This window comes from Oreochromis aureus, linkage group 3 (genome assembly GCF_013358895.1).
Source record: "Oreochromis aureus strain Israel breed Guangdong linkage group 3, ZZ_aureus, whole genome shotgun sequence".
NCBI classification, from domain to species: Eukaryota; Metazoa; Chordata; class Actinopteri; order Cichliformes; family Cichlidae; genus Oreochromis; species Oreochromis aureus.
This window is the reverse complement of record NC_052944.1, coordinates 29,674,159-29,695,608: the sequence shown is the minus strand read 5'-3', so window position 1 is coordinate 29,695,608 and position 21,450 is coordinate 29,674,159. Positions and strand designations below refer to the sequence as shown.

Genomic DNA, 21,450 nt, shown 5'->3' with positions numbered 1-21,450 from the left:
TTATTTAAAAAACAAAGAAATATCTTCTACTGTACCAGTGTTTTCAGAAGGTCTACATGACTCATAGACGTTCATGTCACCTTTGGGTCAGTGAGAATCAAGACAATGACAAAAAAATCACTCTGTGTGCAGTAAACTTGCAGCTATATTATAACTGTGAAGATGAACATGAGTATAGAAAGGTTCAGCAGTAAATGCTCTTATTTTGTAACAGGTGTGTGGCTGACCGTGAACAAGAGAGGAATATATTTGCTGCTGATTTTCATCCTGGCTCATAGTTTGAACTGTAGCAGCAGTCTGACTGGTTTCCTGAGACTGGGCTGGTCTGAGGTTTTAAACAGGTTCAAGTTACAATGAATGTGTTACATAGTGTTTGTTCACTGAAGACAAGAAAAGAAAGTGTTTTACCAACCTGATACAAAGTGTACCTATGGAGAAGATGGTAATGATAATATTAAATGGGTAAGAATTACACATAAAACATCATAATTGTCCATACCATGGCAGTGTTTTTAATTAATATATAAAAAAAATCACCCTTTGATTTTTTGTGCCAACAACAGAGCAGCAGGGACAGCAGGAGAATCAGTGAGACACCACTAACCAGCCCCGTGATTAGAGAGACAGAAAGTGAAGATCTGGATGCTGTAATAATATAGAACACAAATTAGGTTCATCTGTCATGATACAGCCCAATTAATGGGATACATCACAAGCAAAGGACACTTTGGACCTGACAGGTATTTCCTGACCTGTCTGTGTGGATGGAACATATTGTAGATGGTTATACAGCAATAACTGGAAGATTGAATAATCTATAAAAGTGGATAAACATGCAAACTATGAAGTACAGTTTTAGTTCAAAATAAGGGTTTGCATACTTTACGTGGGCAGGATCATTTTAACCTTCTTTTAACCTTTTAATCTTCTTCATTTTCATACTTAGATTTTGTAGACTGTCACTACTGGCCGGCTGGTTTTATTTGATGAGCCTTTTGATAAAATCTTTTGAAACAGAGACAACACAGAGAATTTGTCTGCTTTTCTGCCTACAACTGTATCATTGACACTTACCTCTTACAGACATCCAACTTTCTGGTGACTCATGCCCTGAATATTCACACTTGTAGAAGCCTTCATCAGACTTTGACACTGCAGGGATATTTAGCTTTTCTCCGTCATCATTTTGAATTAGTTTCCCATTTTTGTAGAATGTAACAGTGGAATTTAAGTTTCCTGTCCTCAACTTGCAGCCAAGAGCAACAGAGTCCCCCTCACTGACTGGATGGACAGGGCTCACCAGGATCACATCAGTATCTGTAAAAGCCATTAAAATATGAGAGAACTTGCCAACATACAGTCTACTGTTCCCATTGGTGTTTGCTAAATGCCTACATCCTCTCATTATTATGAATACTGTAATGACACAAACCTATTACCACACCTATATCATAAGACATAGGCTTACATTTCTGCTTCATTTCTGCAGTGTTGAACGTATTTTGGACGTTTGCAAATAAATAAATAACAGAGAAATTAGCAAAATGTACAGTGGCTGTACTGTGAATTTAAGTCTTGTTTACGCCACTTAATGGAAGACTAAACTCTTTGGTATGGCCAATAGTCATGTGAAAAATATATAATAATAATATAATGGATTGCATTTATATAGCGCTTTTCGAAGCCCTCAAAGCGCTTTACAATTCCACTATTCATTCACTCTCACATTCACACAGGTAGAGGCAAGCTACAGTTGTAGCCACAGCTGCCCTGGAGCAGACTGACAGAAGCGAGGCGGCCATATCACGCCATCGGCCCCTCTGGCCAACATAATATAATAATAATATCTCTAAACTGAGATAAACTAGATATTAAACCATATAATGAGATATGTCAAACATTGTATAAACACTGGATATATTTTATTTTGATGCATACACACTGTAATAAGATGACTTGCTGTAAGAATATTTTTTCCTAATGAAATACAAACTAAGTAGTGTAGAAATAATAGATTGTGTATTAGGTGTTGAGGTCATAGGGAATGTAGTTTAAAGTGATACTTGGATACTTGGAAACATCTCAGCATGATCTCTACCAAGACAAAAGGATCAGAGAGAGTCTTCGTCGTCTCAGCAGTAGCATACAGTATTTTGCCTCATTGCTGATTACATATTGTTCACACTTTTGAGTCGTTGTAATAGCACCTTTCACATTTGAAAAATTTGTCAGTGTTTTAAGGTTACCATGCCATTCAGAAATACAGGCTAAGGGTCTAACTGGGGGGTCAAGATGGCGCCTGTGTTTGGCTGTGCCGCTGCCTTCGTCCGTGTGTTTTTTTATTTTATATGCTATGCAAGTGTTTTTGTTACAGTTTTTTCTGGTGCCACCTCCCTTCGGATTTATGATCGTCATGCGTTGCTAGCAATCAAATCTGCAATGGATAGCTTTCAGAGTCTGTTTTGCTGCACGGGTTACCGCATAGCGCAGACTCTGTCCTTGGAAACTCTACCCCTGTCCTGGTGAGTCGCAGCCTTAAATGGATGTTAATTAATGCCTGCTCAATCGCCAATAAGTCTTATATTTTAAATGACTTGTTTTGCTCTGAGAAGCTTGACTTCATGTTTATCTCTGAGACGTGGCAACGTGAGAATGAAGTCTCACATCTATTAGAACTTTGTCCCGCTGACTGCTCATTTCTATGTGCACCTCGGATATCTGGACGAGGAGGTGGAACAGCTGTAATTTTTAAAAAGACATTTTTATGCTAGATGATTTCTTCAAGCTGCTACAACTCTTTTGAGATGCTTATGATAAAAATTGGAAGAGAACAGCCCATATACGGCATCTTAATTTATCGTCCACCTGGGTCTGCTGCGTCTTTTTTGTCAGACCTACAAGACTTTTTAACTTCCACTATTAAAATGGGCAAGGTTATCATTGTTGGCGATTTCAACATTCATGTGGATGACTCAACAAACAGTACCACTAAGGAGTTCCTGAGCATTATGGACTCTTTCAACTTTGTTCAGTATGTAGCAGGGCCTACTCATAGGGCTGGGCACACTCTGGACTTGGTCTTCACCTGTGGTGTTTCCATTGACCACATGAATTTAAATGAAGTTGTTTTTAGTGACCATAAGTCAGTCTCTTTTACTGTATCTGTTAATTCAGAGTCCCATCCTCAAGGTTCTACTAGGCACAGGCGCTTTATTGATGACTCTATAATTTCTGAGTTTTCCTCTCTTTTTAATTTTAAAACTTCTTCTAACAAGGTTGAGCTTTTAACTAATTCTTTTAATGAACACTGTCTTGCCATTCTAAATCAGGTTGCTCCTTTCAAAACCAGTTATTGCTCTGTTAGTTCCCGCACACCGTGGTTAAATAATCAGACTCGTGGTCTTCGACGCTCCTATCGAAAAGTAGAGCGTCTGTGGAAGTCCACTGGTCTGACTGTCCATCGTGAGCACTTTAAAGAACTACTTTACCTATATAATGAGTCAGTCAAAGAGGCCAGATCCTCTTACTTCAATAATCTTATAAATCGTCATAAAAATAATTCAAGAATTCTATTTGATACAATCAACAGTATTGTTTCTCCTCCAACCCAGCATGCTCTGCTGCTTTCTGATGAAGATTGTAATACTTTCCTTAATTACTTTGTGAATAAGGTGATGGACTTGAAATCCAAAATTTCTTCAAGTGCCTCCCCTTATGAAGACACCCCTTGCTGTCTTGGACCATTTACCTCCTTTTCTCCAATCACACTAAATGACTTAATTATAGTTTTAGGTAAAATGAAATCCTCATCATGCTCTGTGGATATATTACCTCACTCTGTCCTGTCTGGGTCTATCGCCAGCATTGGTCCCACTTTACTATCCATCATCAACAGTTCACTGAGGCAAGGCTGTGTTCCGTCTTATTTTAAAAATGCTGAGGTAACTCCTCTGTTAAAAAAACAGAATCTTGATCCTAGCTCTGCTAGTAATTACCGACCTATTTCAAAATTGCCATTTTGAAGTAAATTACTTGAAAAAATTGTTGAAAATCAGTTCAGGTCTCTATTATGTAAATTACACATTCTTGACCCTTTTCAGTCTGGCTTTCAAAAGCAGCACTCTACAGAGACCGCTCTCCTTAGAGTCTATAATGATCTATTAATGGCATCTGACGCAGGGAATTGTTCTGTGATCATCTTGCTTGATCTTAGTGCAGCCTTTGACACCATCGACCACAAAATCCTACTTAACAGGCTCAAGGTTTTAGCTGGTGTATCTGGCTCTGCCCTAGACTGGTTTTCTTCCTACTTATCAGACAGGACCTTTTCTGTTAGGACTGACAGGTTCACCTCTGACATTGCTGCCCTGACCTGTGGGGTTCTACAGGGTTCAGTTTTAGGTCCATTACTATTTTCTTTTTATATGCTTCCTTTAGCTGGTATCGTTCAATCTTTTAGCGACTTGTCTTATCATTTTTATGCTGATGACATTCAGCTCCATATGTCCTTTAAGCCTCATCAGCTGGATAGGCTGTCCACCCTAGTCCAGTGCTTAACCCAGGTTTCTGATTGGCTTTCAAGCAACTACCTCGTTCTAAACACTAACAAAACCGAGACCATGATCATAGCTCCTCCTGAGCTACATTCTAAAATTAGTCAGGTTCTTGCCTCCTTCTGTCCTTCTGTCAAGTCAAATATTCGGAATCTTGGAGTAATATTTGACTCTTCTCTGGGCCTCGACTCTCATGTAAAATCTTTGTCTCGTTCCTTTTTCTATCATTTAAGAAACATATCTAAACTGCGACATATGGTCTCTTCAGCTGAACTGGAAAAACTCATTCATGCATTTGTGTCATCACGCCTAGATTATTGTAATTCCCTGTTTACTAGCTTGGATAAATCATCTCTCTCTCGCCTCCAGGCAATACAAAATGCAGCAGCCAGACTACTAACTCGTTCTACCAAGCGTGTTCACATCACTCCCATCTTATATTCTTTACATTGCCTCCCAATAGAGTTTAGAATTCGCTTTAAAATTCTTGTTTTAACATACAGAGCACTAAATGGCCAGGCCCCAGATTATTTATCCAAGCTTCTTATAAAATACACTGCTGCTCGTCATCTCCGCTCACAGGCTCAGAGTCTGTTGGTTGTTCCCCGAACACGACTGAAGACAAAAGGGGACAGAGCCTTTCAGTCTGTGGCACCAAGGCTGTGGAATAGTTTACCACTACAATTACGTTTGCTTGACTCTGTGGATTCTTTTACAAAACAGTTAAAAACTTTTCTGTTCAAACAAGCCTTTTGTTGATCTACATATTTTATATTTTTTACATTATTTACATTTGATCTTTTACATTGTGTATAATGTCTATTGATTTTATTGTTTATTTTAATATTTGTGTACAGCGCTTTGTGACTGTCTGTCTGTGAAAAGCGCTTAATAAATAAAGTTTACTTACTTACTAACATGCAAAGAAGAGACCCTTTGGGAACATGATTCAGAAATGCATCCATCTTGTCTGGGCCAAAAGTAATTTGAAATGAACTGAGACAAAATTGAAAACTGTTTTTGGTCAGATAAATTGAAATTCTTCTTAAAATATATAAATGCCACATCCTGTGGACAAAAGAGAACAGGGACCATCCAGCTTGGATTTAGGGCTCTAAAGTTTAGATCTCTGATGGTATAAAGGTGCATTAGCGACTATGGAATATAAGTTTCTTGGCTCATCTGAAAAGGCACCATCAATGCTAAAAGGTATATAGAGATTTTAGAGTAAATCATCCAATCATCCAGATGACTTCTTTTTATGAAAGACCTTGCATATTAGAAGAGTCCAGAAGCTGAATTGGGCTGCCTGGAGTCCCAGTCTTTCCCGATCTTAAAACATTTTGTGTATCATGAAATGAAAAACATGGCAAAGAAGACCCAGGATTGTTGAGGACATATAATCCTCTATCAGAGAAAATGGATAATATTGCTCTCCCAAAGGTCCAGCAGCTGGTTTCTACAGTCCCCAGATGTTTATAGACTGTTGTTAAAAGAAGTGGAGATGCTAGACAGTGGTAAATGTGGCCCTGTCCTTTTTTTGGTGACGTGTTGCTGCCACCATATTTAAAAGACTGTTTTTTTATACACTTTCTCATTTTAAACGCTTAAACATAGATACTGCAATCTTTCTTTATTTATATTTTTCTTTCTTCCAAACTTTTTTAGAATTATGGATGTAAAGACGTACCATGTGCAGTGACGTTGATTCCATTGCTAAACTGTCCTGATTCAGACTCACACCAGTACACAGCATCTTGATACAGGAGACGATCTATGTTGCATGTGGATTCGGTCATTATCCCCCAGTTTCCACATTCCCGGAGTTTTCTCAGGTATCCGCCCTGAGTAAATGTCATCACTCTCCACTGAGAAGAGTTTCCAGAACAATTCAGAGTTACTGAATCATAGAAGAAGTGCTGCACACTGTTAGGACTGACTGTGAGAGAGGCTGTTGAATGGAAATCTGTAGAAAAACAAGAACTTTGTAATTTTTTTTGATGTATTAATAGATTGGAGACTATGAATGCAATAATAACACTTATTTTTATCTTTTTGAGTTATGAGCAAAAATACTGACCTCCGGACCAGACAAACACTGTTTCACTATAGTCAGTGTGATACTCTGGGTCTCCTCTTCCAGCTCTGCACACATATCCTGCTGTGTGTGTCTGTCCATGAATGATGTAGGAGTCCTGTGCAGTCCCACTGATGCTTCCAGGTAATAATTCATACTTGTAGAGGCGATTAATTCTATTATAATGAATCCAGTCTCTGTGTCTGGAGTAATAGTCATAGGGGTAATAGTGGTAGGGGTGATACACGCCTGACTCCTGTTTAATAACTTTATACCAGTAGAAGCTCCATCCTGCAGATGGATGTTCAACCTCACAGTTCAGAGTTACTGAGGCTCCAGGACTCAGCCATGATGGAGACACAGTGAGGACAGGACGGGGTTCAACTGGAAAATTATATTTTTAGAGTGAGATCAGATCAGAATAAGATCCTTAATGACAGATTATCTTTCACCTGTTAATAAATGCAAGCGCACAATTCACATTACATTTATAATCCACTCACTATAAACTATCTTTAGTTGAAAGGATGCACTCCACATTGTTGAATTCTGTTGTGCACTTCTCATCCTGCCCTTACACCAGTAGTGCCCATGGTGTGATGTAGAAACAGAGTTAATCTTGTATTCATTTTGGTTTGGAGGTTGATGTGAGCTGCTTGTTGCCCACTCATAATCCCACTCAGTGTCTTCTCCTGGGATCTCACATTTCAAAGTGATTGTCTCTCCGCTGTATACCTCAGGCCAGTTTGGATGCAGAGTCACAGCAGGCCTGTTTCTAACTGTTAAACAGATAATAAAAAACAAACAAAAATAACTAATTAAATGACTTTTTAACATCTTCTATCTTCCATTTAAAAAAAGAAACATTCACCATGACTCACCAGTTTTCTTAATACTGATCACATCACTGTAGTCTGTGTAGTAAACTGGGTTGCCTCGTCCTCCTCTGCACCAATAGTCTCCTTCCTGTGATACACCGATTTGTCCATCAGAGTGGAGAACAACTTCTGCCATCGTCAGTGGTTCTGAGGTTTTCTTGCCTCTGTACCAGTAGTAACTCCAACCAGGAGAAGATGGTGTCACAGAGCAGGTCACGGTGACTGTGTCACCTTCTAGAAAGACTCTGTTGTCAGCACTGATGCTGGTCTTTGGTCTGTTTCCTGTTTAATTTAGAAAAAAAGAAATATATTACTGTAAAACAATTACTGCCCCTTTGCTTTAGAGACAATTACAATCTTACAAATAATTTTTAACTGAAAATGATACATAGTATATCTTATAAACTAAACCTCTACCAAGTATGTGTGTCTGCATCACATATATGAACTATTAACATTTGTAGTTATATATCTGATCAAACTCAGTTTATGGTTGCACTCATTTGGTGGTGACAAATGTACTGTTATGAAAAAATTAGGACGCCACATTGAATATTCAGTTCTTAATTAGGAATGTTGACATATCAATGTCTAATTTTGTTACTATTTATTTTGGGAAAAGAAAGTCATTCAACAGTATTTGAATAAACAACAATAAAATATATATCATTGTGTTCACTGTCAGTTTAGCAGTCAGGAGCACACCGAACTAGATGTCTAAGGGGTTAAATAGGTAAAGCTTCCTTAACAATGCTGAGTCACAATGTTGTAATCACGTACACATGATATAATGCATTCATGTGTGATTTTAGCCATTTTAAGTAGGATTAAATATGGGTGTGCCCCAATGTATTGCTCTGAAGAAATTACGTATTGCAGATTTTCCAAAAAGTCCTTATTTAAGTGTATAGTTATATTACTTTAATCTCCCAGTATTGTTCAAATTTATATTGAATAAAATTTATATTAAATTGAAATGTAATTAATTCTGACCTTCTCTTCATCGACACTCTCAAAACAAATATCAAATCTATAATGCTTTTTCTAGCCATGACTCCTGCTTGCTCACTGATCATCACCGCTCTTCTTAACTTAGCTTCAACAAGTGTTTCTCATATTTTCATGTTATGTTTCATCAGCTTCATTGCTGTTACTACAGATCTACATTTCACACTTGTTCTAGAAAATCTGCACAAATACAGTTCTCCATTCCTCAGGCTTGTGTTAAACAATGTGACCAAAAGGTCCACTGCCCTCTTTTCTGGACATCTCCATACATCAGGACCAGCCGCCTTTGTACTCTTCATCTGCTTCATAGCTGCACTCACTTCCTCCTTACTAATCCTCTGCAATAACTAGTTCACTAACTTTCCCCTTCCATCCTCTCTCTCCTTTTCTACATTGAGCTCTTTAAAGTATTCCTTGAGTCTTCTCCATCTTCTCTGCTTCGGTGGATCCAACCTGTCTCTCCTGTTTATCCAACTCTACCCAACCTTTCAGTGGAGACTCCTCTTCCAAGGCAAAAGACGATTATGGGAACGTTTGCCCACTAAGCCACCCGGCTACAGCATGAGGATTGTTCATTTGGCTTTTATTAATGGTAGATCATTAATAAACAAGGCTTTTCTAGTAAATTAATTTTTCACCTCACAGGATTTTATGTTTCTGACAGAGGCTTTTCTTAGTACTGTTGAGTCCGGCCTATTCTTACAACTACTTCCTCTTGTTTGGTTTTCAGCTCCCTTTGCACTACTGGCAGAGGTGGGGGTTAGCAACTCTGTTCAAATCCAGTTTCCATTGTCAACAGTCTCTGTCTAACCCCTTAAATATTCAAATAATGTCTTTATTTTATTGAAACATTTAAACTCACTTAGTCAGTGACTTGTCCAACACAAGAAAAGGGACACATCTTATGTCCCACACAGATTTATGAAAAACATATTTCAGACCATTATGCCATTTTACGGAATTACTTGCGTCATTACCAGCTTTAACTTCTAATTTAGAAAGAATTCATGAGCAAGCACTATTCTATCTATACCTCTTACATGCATAAATGTGCACCTGAATACTTTATTTACACTTTCTACATGATACTACAACCATTAATTTTAAGTGTTTCATGCTCGATGAAATGCTTAATTTAGAAACAGTCATTTATAAAGAATGAAAATACTGTCATTGAACATGCTATGACCTTATTAATGAAGAACAATAATTTTATGTGTTTATTAGCTATAATGTATATTATACCATAAGGTTTTATACATGATCACAGATGCACCAATAAAACACTAATACCTCATACTATGTAGTTATAAATTGTTACCCTTGTGTTTTATATAGGCATAACAAAATGAAACTTTCTTACCAGAGACGGTCAGTGTGATGACATCACTCCACTCTGTCACAGAATACAGCTCCTGTTTGTTTTTACCCATACACCTGTAGCTGCCACTGCTGATCACAGATGCATTAACATCTATGGATGCATCATTTGTCAGACCTGTGCTTGAGTCGGGTTTGCTCCATTCATACTCCCACGCATTGGATCTCCACAAATATTCCCACTCAATGCTTCCAATGAAATAAATCTCACATCTAACAGTGATCTTCTCGCCACTGAATATCAGAGGCCAGCTGGGCTCCAGGGACACAACTGCTTTGTTGGAAACTGTTTACGAAAACAAAACTCTAATTGGTCCAGTTTTAAATATTTCTGCATCCCATGTTAATCCAAATGAAAACTCTTAAACTCACCTCTTTTTTCAATAGTGATTGCCTCACTGTCCTCTGTGAAGAAAACTGGGTTTCCTCTCCCTCCCTTGCAGTAGTAGATACCTCCCTGTGTGACAGTGATCATTTGATCTGGTTCTTTGTTTCTAATCACCTGAATTTCTGAAAAGACTGAGGCACGTCTGAACCAGAAGTATTTCCACTCATTGTAGCTCCCCACAGAGCAGCTGAGTGTTGCATTGCCTCCAGCTGGTATCGTTCTTCTCTCAGCAGTAATTGTGGGTCTGGGTTTGTTTGCTGTTTGTTAGAGTAAAATAAAGATGTTTTTCTATAGCTGGTCAGATGAAAAAGAGTAGATAAAATAACTCAAAGATGATTTTACTTACAGACTTTTAGTGTAAAAGCATCACTCCAAGCTGTTGAGAAGAACACGTCTCTTCTACCCTTACACCAATATTGCCCGTTGTAGGAAAATGAAGCACTGCTGATGTTGTATTCACTGTGTGTGGGAGGTGTTTTTGAGCTTGTTGTTCTCCATTCATACTGCCACTCAGTGTTTTCTCCTCCTTGGATCTCACATTTGATGGTGATCATCTCACCGCTGAATATCTGAGTCCAGTTCTGTTGCAGAGTCACAAAGGCCCTGTTGGACACTTTTCATACCAAAAATATCCCAGTAATTCACAGATAAAACAATGGCAATTTTGAAAATGCATAATTTTACACCTTTAGAGAAGTTATCAAACTCACATGTTTTCTGAATGTGATACACTTTGCTGAGGTTTGTGAAGAAAACAGGATTTCCTCTTCTTCCTCTGCACCAATAGATGCCTTCGTCTGAGACACTAATGAAGTTCTGCAAACTGTTTGTATCAATTACTACTTCATAAGAATCTGGGATTTGTCTGAACCAATCAAATGTCCAGCCAGCAGAGCCCTGAACAGAGCAGGTCAGTTTCACCGAGCCCCCCACTGGAAGAGTTGTCCTGTCTGCTGTTATAGTTGCCGTGGGTCTGTGTGCTGTTTGAAATAAAATATTTTTTTTTTGTTATTAATACATTTTCCTGGGAAAAGCTCAATTTTAACTAATTTCTCTTAATTTGTAGAATAAAAAGCTGTGAAATAATTCATGAAGTCAGCATTTCACGTGACCAATTCTTCTCACTTCTCTCATAGATCATAGTATACATAATTTACCTTAACTATATGTTATTGCACTAAACTTGATATTACTTCCTCATTTGCTGTCATATCCACAACTTTTCACAATGCTCAGCTGAAAGTTACATCGTACTTGATGTATTTACTTCCTGCTACATTTTCAGCCTTCACAGGTCGACTCTGAGTTTGTAACTTAGCAGGAAATTTCTGCTTAATGTTACTCTCCACGCCCTGCTGTGCAGAGATCATTGCATCAACAAGAATAAAAGAAAAATACAAAACAGAAACTTTGGAATAACATTAATTGAAACTCTGATGCTGGAGTTGCACATTTAACACAGCTGTGCTACTTGTGAATGAAAGTTTAATAATAAATATGATACAGTAGCTTACCTGATATGGACAGAGTGAGGTTATTACTCTGTTTTGTAAAATTTGTTGAGCCATTGCGGCGACCAATACATTGATAATTCCCACTCAGCTCTGCTGTCAGGTAAAGTGAGTAGGAGCTACTTTTATTGAATTGGACCATTTCTTGATCATTCCAGTTGAATTTGTAAAGCCAGTCAGTGGCATTTCCCTCTCTCATGTCACAGATGAAGGTTACAGACTCTCCAGCAAATAAATGGGACACGTTTGGTTTAAGGCTCAGCTCAGCATCTAAAATCCAGCATAAACATAAATACATAGAAAAAGTTCAGACCAGATTCTGGTTTAATGAAGAGGAAGACTTCTCATGTTATGGCAATACTTTATGTATTTAAAACTGAAAATAATATTTAAAAATGAATGAGCATAAATGAAGAAAAAAACAATGTTATTTACACAGCAATCCATAGAAAATTAGAAAAGGAAGAATACTATTAAGTTACCTTGAGCGTCTCCACAGCAGAGGGTAATATTCAGCACTGTAAGAAAGATTCACATCTGTCAATCATCAGTGGTCACATGTCGCAAATAAAAGCCTTTTTAATGAATAGAATTTTAACATTAGCAGCAATAGCTGGATAAAAATTTGGCACTCAATATAGTTCAGTCTTTATCAGTCAAATAAAGAAAGTTACTTATACTCACAGAATAAGGACAGCACACTGAGCACAGTGAGCCCCATCCTCACACTGAGTGCTGAAAGTCTGTCACTGCTACTGACAACAGAAACACTAAAACAGAAGTGAGAAACAGAGAATGTGAGAAAATAATAATGTTTCATCTGATTATGGGAGTAGAGGCTTTCTGCAACCTCATTTTCTGTGTTCAGCCCTTCACTGCTACTTCTCTTTTATAAGCCCTATAGTAGCACACTGATGACATATCTTATTTTTAACTGCTGACACTTCCTCTTTTATTGCTGACAGTATGCAGACATGATATATGATCCCTACTTCTGAAACAAAATTGTAACTGCTCAGATAATTAAATTTGGAAAAATGATTTGTCATAGAAGGCTTTTAAGATCATAAGAGTGTCACCCATGGTTTAATATAAAAACAAATTCAAAGAAGAAATCAAACAATTTATGATCATCATCACTGTTTGTCTTATGTCTTACACTACTTAAAATCTGGGGTTCACAAAGGAGAAACTGAATTATAGACTGAATGTGGATATTCTCTGGGACAGTGGCTATTTAGATTAATAAAACAATCTCTATGGTAACAAAATGCTTTTACAAAAAAAAGAGGCAATGACAGCATGCGTACACATGGTCGATGAACTAAACTTCCTTTTCACACCTTCCAATATGTTAATAAATCAGGGTTTGGGCATCACGTCAGACCTTGAGCTTTCTACATGCAGCAACAAACGTGTTTATATATTTATAATCGATCAGGAAAGATGTGTGATTAAACATGCCATGTAGTTAAAGATCACCAGGTTTTATAAATATACTTCAGCACCTGTCTCTCCTGTGGTTTTGAAAAAAAGGTCCACAGTTGTGTTTTTTCTAAGAAATGAGGAAGAAGAAAGTAAAATGTTAGAAAATAGTTACTGTCTGTAAGACAGAGGATCAAAGGCATTTACATCAAAAGACTACAACTTAGATAATTGTTTCACCAAGAAACAGAAGGGCAAATGAAACAACATAGGTATCATTATGTAGCAGGTTTGTCACAGAAACTCATTCCAAGGCCAAAATTCTTAAACACACGTTAAGCAAGTTAGAGCATGCAGTGCATTGATGACTGCTTACTGCACTGTACAGGCAAAACCAAACAGCCACTCCATAAATGCAGTACATAACATAGAAGAGCCACCTCGACAGAACAAGACTCACCTGAATCTAAAGCTCACTCTTTCGAGGAGGCCAATGGTCGGATTTTGTGGATCTGTGTCCACTGTGTACGACCGTCACTGAACTGAGGTGGTGGCTTACGATACCAACCATCAGCAACATATAATGCAGTCTTGACATCCCTTCCCAGGTGCTTCTAACCCCACGCAAACCTTGCCCCCATTTGACGTATCATATGATAGGGTGGAGTAAGGTCTCACAATGGTTTCATGTGCAACTTCTGGTGGTCTGACCTTTTTCATACCTTGGCTTATGTGACAACACACATGATTAATAGTGGGTCAGTGACCACTTACAATGAACAATCCCCATTAGATTTTAAATACCTGTGACTTTCCAGCTTTTGCTTTTAGAACTGAAGAAGCCTCTTAGATGAGAGTTGAAACGTCTTCAAAAATGTCCAGTCGCCTTCTTTTTATGCTCCTAAGACTATCATGACCCAGATGACTGAGAATATGCACAGACACTGAAAAAATGCATTATTATTCAAAAAGATTGATTATATTTAAGAAACAAAGAACAAAAATACCACATTTAATGTTCAAAATTAAATGTCATACACAGTAGCAGATGAATACAGGTTAGAAAAGTACAGCTGTAACATATGCAGAGTTAACTGCTAATGACAAGAAGAAGAATACATAACAAAGATAAATATTTGTAGTTAAAATACCTACTTCTAATGAAATTGGTGCTTTAAATGACACTTAATTGACTTTAAAGTTGGCATATTATCATTCATTCTGATGATTGATAAACAGAAGTCAATCAGCCTTTATTTGTCACATACAAAGTTTACACCTGCAGTGAAATTGGACCCCCCGACCATATATACATAGCACAGACATGACATGGGAAAGGGGAAAAAGAGACCTCTACTCATACTGGGCTCCTTGTGGGAGGTCAGCATGAGAACAGAAAACAAGAAAAACTCCTCTGCACAGAGAGCACATACATCTCCACATCACAACACCATAAACCACATGACAAGCAACTGGGGTGGGTAGTGGGGTGAGAGGTGAGCCGATGTAGACACAGCCATCTTGCCAAGCGCTATTAATCCAACACTGGGCTTAGACCTGACGTTTGACCTTGGCCTTAGAGATAAACGTTCAAAGGTGTTTGGAATCCAGGATGGGGGTGCGTAGGATGGGAAGGAACAGTATAAACACAGTCTGTTATCAGGGAGAATTTTTAGTTGTCCAGCTCCAGCCTTGAGACCACAGCTGGCGCCAGTATGGTAGCTGCATGAAATGATGGTGGTTTTCCTTTAGTGCGAACAAATGCTTGACAATTTTACAGTCGATCTAAATGTCTGTCACTGGTCTCTCAATCTCCCATTGGAGAGCCATGAGCTTCTCTGAGATGTTAACAATTTTGCGCTCAAAGAGCATAGTCTGAGTGCTCACAACAGCCTCAAGCTTCTCCAAGATCTTATCCGTGCTGCGTTCAATGAGCACATTTTGAGAAGTCATGACTCGTCCCATCATTTCAATCACAGCGGGCAGCCTTGTGGGGTTTTAAACAGCCGTTTCCGCTTTCGAAAACCTTCGATAAGCCAGGACCAAGCCAGCTCCAATCAGCAAGAACCCTGTTATCATGGTTCCGAAAAGGTAGATCAACAGTCCCGCCAGGTACACGACCCTCCAGTTCCTCCACCCGTCCATCGTGTATCCAGCAGGGAACTCCCGAGCCCAGACTTTTTGTTGAGAAGAGGTTGTCAATTACATTCAGGGACTAGTTGATCAAATCCATAATTCCTCTTTTAGGTTTTAGAGAACAGACCTCTGAGAAACTTCCAGGGCAAAAGCAGAAAAAAAGATGAGACTATACAAGGACATTGGGAAGCCAAGCAGGGAAGATAAGGGAGAGGGAGAAAAGTGTGACCGCCTTCGTCAAGAGCCAAACGAGAAGCATAAACAGTTCAAACTGTAAAAGGGTTTACTGTAGTAGTTCCTCTTGTTTTATGGTCCATCATTGCCTTACATGAGATGAATGAGGTCTCATTTAAAGCCGAGAAAAATAAGCTTTCCTCCTATATGTCTATTTTACAACACAACAAGTAGAAACAAGGTAATCAAGCAAGAGAAACATGTGGTCTTTTACATGAAAATCACTGAAAGCAGAAGTCATGCCTCTACTTCAGTTAATCAGTGCAATAACTTATTGGGTGTTTGTTTGTAAGGTGAGAAGACAGTCCAAATTTCATTTATTATTATGACTTTTTTTTTTTTTTGCCTGTCCCATTTGGTTCTTTAGCCGTCAGAATTGTTGTCTGAAGACCAACAAGGATACCCAATGGATTTACTTTGCCAAATGGATCATCACAGCCTTGCCGTTTTGGTCCATTTGATCGACCTTATTTTATTTTATTTTCAGTTGTTACAGACGGGATAGACATGACTGGGGGATAGGAAAGGGAGAAAGAAAGATGAAGGAAAAGAAAAACAGAAGGGAAGAGGGACAGTGAGAAAGGGCACTTAAAAAGAGAAAGAAAAAAATCTCCTGGATCACCTGTTGAGAGAAAAAGAAGAGAAAACAAGCAAAAAAAACCAAAGCAACATACTAAACACAACACCATCGCATTAATCTTGCTAAGTGTAAACAGCAGTAAATACTAAATATTGAATGTTGTTGTGCAGCACGCAAGACCAACAGCGCACAATGTGCTTGGAAATAGCAGCCAAGAAAGGTGTAGTTTATGTCTATGAACAGTGAACACCCGTGTGCACACCTGTGTGGATCAGCGTGCTTGTATTCAAAAGGTTTCCCCATGTAACGGTCTGCTAGAGGGTGTAGAGGGTCATAGCCCCGTCCCCCAGGGCATGAAGCAGGCATGGAGGAGATCCAGGCCCCAGACGTCCAGAGGCAGCAGGGTGCGAGAGCCCAAGGAGGACCACCGGAGGGGCATCCGTGCCACCCACCTGGGAAGAGCTGAGGAGATCTCCAGACGAGGGGTCACCCAGTAGCCACAGAGCAGAAGCCAGAGGGGGCTGCACTGGCATGCCCGCCGGCTCTGCCGGCAGCCAGCTGTGCCAGAGTGAACTGAGCCGCAGGCCCAGAGGTCGGAGGCCCGAGGGCCCCCCGCGCCCCGGAAGAGGCCTGACCGAGCAGCAGGCGCCAGGCCCCGCCAATTAGCCACCGGGAGTGAGCTGGTACATACAGTGGCTTGCAAAAGTATTCGGCCCCCTTGAACTTTTCCACATTTTGTCACATTACAGCCACAAACATGAATCAATTTTATTGGAATTCCACGTGAAAGACCAATACAAAGTGGTGTACACGTGAGAAGTGGAACGAAAATCATACATGATTCCAAACATTTTTTACAAATATATAACTGAAAAGTGGGGTGTGCGTAATTATTCAGCCCCCTGAGTCAATACTTTGTAGAACCACCTTTTGCTGCAGTTACTGCTGCCAGTCTTTTAGGGTATGTCTCTACCAGCTTTGCACATCTAGAGACTGAAATCCTTGCCCATTCTTCATTGCAAAACAGCTCCAGCTCAGTCAGATTAGATGGACAGCGTTTGTGAACAGCAGTTTTCAGATCTTGCCACAGATTCTCGATTGGATTTAGATCTGGACTTTGACTGGGCCATTCTAACACATGGATATGTTTTGTTTTAAACCATTCCATTGTTGCCCTGGCTTTATGTTTAGGGTCGTTGTCCTGCTGGAAGGTGAACCTCCGCCCCAGTCTCAAGTCTTTTGCAGACTCCAAGAGGTTTTCTTCCAAGATTGCCCTGTATTTGGCTCCATCCATCTTCCCATCAACTCTGACCAGCTTCCCTGTCCCTGCTGAAGAGAAGCACCCCAGAGCATGATGCTGCCACCACCATATTTGACAATGGGGATGGTGTGTTCAGAGTGATGTGCAGTGTTAGTTTTCTGCCACACATAGCGTTTTGCATTTTGGTCTCATCTGACCAGAGCACCTTCTTCCACATGTTTGCTGTGTCCCCACATGGCTTGTGGCAAACTGCAAACGGACTTCTTATGGTTTTCTGTTAACAATGGCTTTCTTCTTGCCACTCTTCCATAAAGGCCAACTTTGTGCAGTGCACCACTAATTGTTGTCCTATGGACAGATTCCCCCACCTGAGCTGTAGATCTCTGCAGCTCGTCCAGAGTCACCATGGGCCTCTTGGCTGCATTTCTGATCTTCGCTCTCCTTGTTCGGCCTGTGAGTTTAGGTGGACGGCCTTGTCTTTGGTAGGTTTACAGTTGTGCCATACTCCTTCCATTTCTGAATGATCGCTGAACAGTGCTCCGTGGGATGTTCAAGGCTTGGGAAATCTTTTTGTAGCCTAAGCCTGCTTTAAATTTCTCAATAACTTTATCCCTGACCTGTCTGGTGTGTTCTTTGGACTTCATGGTGTTGTTGCTCCCAATATTCTCTTAGACAACCTCTGAGGCCGTCACAGGGCAGCTGCATTTGTACTGACATTAGATTACACACAGGTGCACTCTATTTAGTCATTAGCACTCATCAGGCAATGTCTATGGGCAACTGACTGCAATCAGACCAAAGGGGGCTGAATAATTATGCACACCCCACTTTGCAGTTATTTATTTGTAAAAAATGTTTAGAAACATGTATGATTTTTGTTCCACTTCTCACATGTACACCACTTTGTATTGGTCTTTCACATGGAATTCCAATAAAATTGATTCATGTTTGTGGCTGTAATGTGACAAAATGTGGAAAAGTTCAAGGGGGCCGAATACTTTTGCAAGCCACTGTACCTGAGCGCCCAGCCCTGGACACCAAGAACCACCAACGCACCGACCCCTGAGGGCATCAGTCACCGGCAGGGAGTGTGGTGAGGGGAGATAGGCCTCCATACTTTGGAGGGCCTGGGAGTTCCTAGAGAGGTGGAGTCTAAGACCCGACCTGACATATAGACACAGACAAACAGGCACACAGACACAAACATGCATTCCCACCCTCATGTGCACATATACAAATACTTAGCACTCACCCAACGTAAGGATAGACATAAATGGACATGTACACACAATCACACTCCCCAAACATACTCTATACCCCGGGTCCAGGTATCCTCGCCCCCAGAGGGCGAAACGGCACCTAGACCCAAGAGATGTTACCCTTTTCCCCGGGGTGGAGGCAAACAGACCGCCCCAGGCTCCGCAGCAGCAGGGAGGCCAATCGGACGGCCAACACCTCCTCCCAGCCCGCCCGCCCCGATGGCCAGCAGAGAACGGGGGTGTGTGAAGACCCCATACCTCCCTCCTCCCGCTCATGTGTAGTGTTGCTGCATGTTGTTCTAAAGTGCATTTAAAACACGGGAGGGCATGGTGCTGCTGCCAGAGAGCAGCAGGTGTTAGCACGGCCCCTCCCGAGAACCCTCAATGTCTACATGGATTTAAAATTGAGAGATGGGCACCGGCGCCAGAGGTGGGGTATTATTATGACTTTAAATGTATGTATTTAGTGTTTTATCTATTAAATTTGATTCTTCATATCTACTGTCTAAACACTTTCACAATCGTGCTTCTTGTTTTAAAGCCAAGAATGAGACAATCATTCTAAGGTCACAGGAAAATACCAGATGATGTATTTTTTCCTGAAACAGAACAAATAAAAACAAATAAATAAATACTGTATCACTGGGTGGGACTAAAAAACAAGACTGTAATGTGTTTGTTTTTAAATGATGTGAAATCTGTTTTATTTGATGATATGGACTGATTGGTAAATGGACTGATTCTTATATAACAGTTTTCTACACTCCTGGAGCACTCAAAGCTCTTTTTAAGACATGGCACAATCCCCACAAGCACTTTCTTCTATGCTTTAAGTGCTTTCTAGCTAACTTTCACATACATTCATGGATTACATCGGAGAGCAACTTGGGGTTAGTATCTTGCCAAAGGATATTTGGCCCATAGATTGGGTGAGCCAGAGATCAAATCACCAACCTTCCGATCAAAAATAAAATAATTTGTTGGTTAAAATTGATATCTAGCCTCCTATTTTTAACAGTAGAGTAAATCCTGTAGTCAGACTGTACATAAAGTTATTATTTCTGTCCTTCTCTATCCATGTACAGTTATGTGGTTTATGAACATTCCCACGCTAAGCCATGTATGATCTGATACCACTTTACTCACTTTGCTGGTTTAGAACACAAGCATTCAAGTCAATTTGAATCAGTTTTGTTTATTCAACACCAATTCACAATAACAGTCATCCAAATGCTTTATTTTGTAAGGTAAACACCCTAAAATAAGAAGTCCGCTTTAAATAAGCACCTGGTAACAGCTGAGAGGAAGAACTAAGTCTGACACTGACAGAAAATAAAATATGTGGATGATAAGAGCAATGTGTGGTGTTTATCTATTTGGAGCAATGAAGCACAGAAACAAGAACAAGTGCAAACAACTTCAGCATGTTTTCCAACAAACACAACAAATAAGACTCTAGATGTAACCGTACATGAAGCTCAGACAAACTGACTGATTTTTCCCATAGTAAACACATATTCATGTAACACGATTGCAGCTCTGCAGGCAGCTTACATAAAATAAAATAAAAAATAAAAGTTTGTCTTTTCCTAAAACTATTTTAAAAAAAGAAAAGCATCCATCCATTCACTTCTGCTTATCCTTTTCAGGGTCGAGAGGCAGGGTACACCCTGGACAGGTCGCCAGTCTGTCGCAGGGCTAACACATAGACAGAGACAACCAGTCGCACTCACATTCACTCCCCCATTCACACCTATGGGCAATTTAGTGTTACCAATTAACCTATCTCCACTAAGTGCATGTCTTTGGACTGTGGGAGGAAGCCGGAGTAGCCGGGGAGAACCCACGCAAACACGAGGAGAACATGCAAACTCCACACAGAAAGACCCCGGCCTGATGGTGGACTATTGTTGCATTTGGCTAGGCTCATCATGATTACTGGTCGGATAAGTAGGATAAGAAAATCCCTGGATGCTACAGAGGTTGTATAGGCAGTCCAACTCCACTAGGATGATTATGATTGCTTAAATTCAAATGAAATTAACTCAGTTTTTCACAGATCCAGTTGGTTTTGCAGCCCCAGATCTTGTCATTAATCTGAAAGAAATGCCGCAGGATAATTCAGTCAATAAAGATGATTTAAAACCGAATTTACATCCTTTAAAGCTTTTTTGATTTAATCATTACAACAGCAAATCACAACATGTAAGCTGTTTTATTCCTGCACACTTACCCAGAGCTGTTTGTGATTTAACTTCAGAATAAACTGTTTCATCAGCTGCTGCAGGAGCTGGTTTCCCTGCAAAGAAAGAAATGATTTGTCAAATGTGATTTCAAGCACCTCTTTGTTCAAAGTGACAACTTGATTTATTCATTTCCTTTGGTGAGTTAAACGTGTAAAACCCGAAGCAAAAGAAATAAGGTACTTATTTTATTACATTACTTACCTTTGTGTCTCTTGGGTTTCGCTTTAGTGTAATAGACCTGTGTGTACAACAGACTGTCATCTAAAAGAGGATGGACAGATGAGCAAGTGCCTTTAATTTCCTTTATATTTTCTGTCAGTTAACACCTATAGTAACTCATCACAGGAACTGACTGAAGGAGATTTTGAAGCTCTATTGAAAGTGAGATTTTATGACAACCTGTTACTGTCATGTTTGAAAACCTGTTTCTTCTCTGCTGCAGTTAACTCTCATTTTAGTGTCAGATCACCTCAACCTTCCTCCACCCCAGTGATTAAGGTCACTAACTCTATAA

At 39.7% G+C, this 21,450-nt stretch overlaps 1 protein-coding gene and 1 long non-coding RNA gene across 2 annotated transcripts; both read right to left on the bottom strand.

The window, feature by feature from the left end:
* Positions 1–12,579, bottom strand: LOC116326937 (Fc receptor-like protein 5). The gene is made up of 16 exons (XM_039599892.1): positions 12,480–12,579; positions 12,278–12,313; positions 11,799–12,065; positions 10,995–11,264; positions 10,631–10,897; positions 10,269–10,541; positions 9,880–10,182; positions 7,512–7,790; positions 7,134–7,409; positions 6,634–7,014; positions 6,244–6,519; positions 1,075–1,317; positions 538–645; positions 413–428; positions 228–325; positions 1–80 (listed from the first exon to the last, which is right to left on the bottom strand). Exons 1-16 carry the CDS (start codon positions 12,514–12,516, stop codon positions 1–3), a joined length of 3,210 nt encoding a protein of 1,069 aa, XP_039455826.1. The 5' UTR covers positions 12,517–12,579.
* Positions 12,580–20,511: 7,932 nt separating this feature from the next.
* LOC120439166 lies at positions 20,512–21,184 on the bottom strand. Its single transcript, XR_005612433.1, has 3 exons — positions 21,138–21,184; positions 20,924–20,989; positions 20,512–20,787 (listed from the first exon to the last, which is right to left on the bottom strand). It is a non-coding gene; the product is annotated as an uncharacterized LOC120439166 (long non-coding RNA).
* Between the last annotated feature and the right edge of the window lie 266 nt (positions 21,185–21,450).

Coding starts and splice junctions, on each gene's coding strand:
- LOC116326937 (XM_039599892.1), bottom strand. CDS start 12,516: ATGGGGCTCACTGTGCTCAGTGTGCTGTCCTTATTCT. Junction 12,066..12,277: donor CTGCTGTGGAGACGCTCAAG/GTAACTTAATAG, acceptor GCTGGATTTTAG/ATGCTGAGCTGAGCCTTAAA. Junction 6,520..6,633: donor AGTGTTTGTCTGGTCCGGAG/GTCAGTATTTTT, acceptor GTTTTTCTACAG/ATTTCCATTCAACAGCCTCT.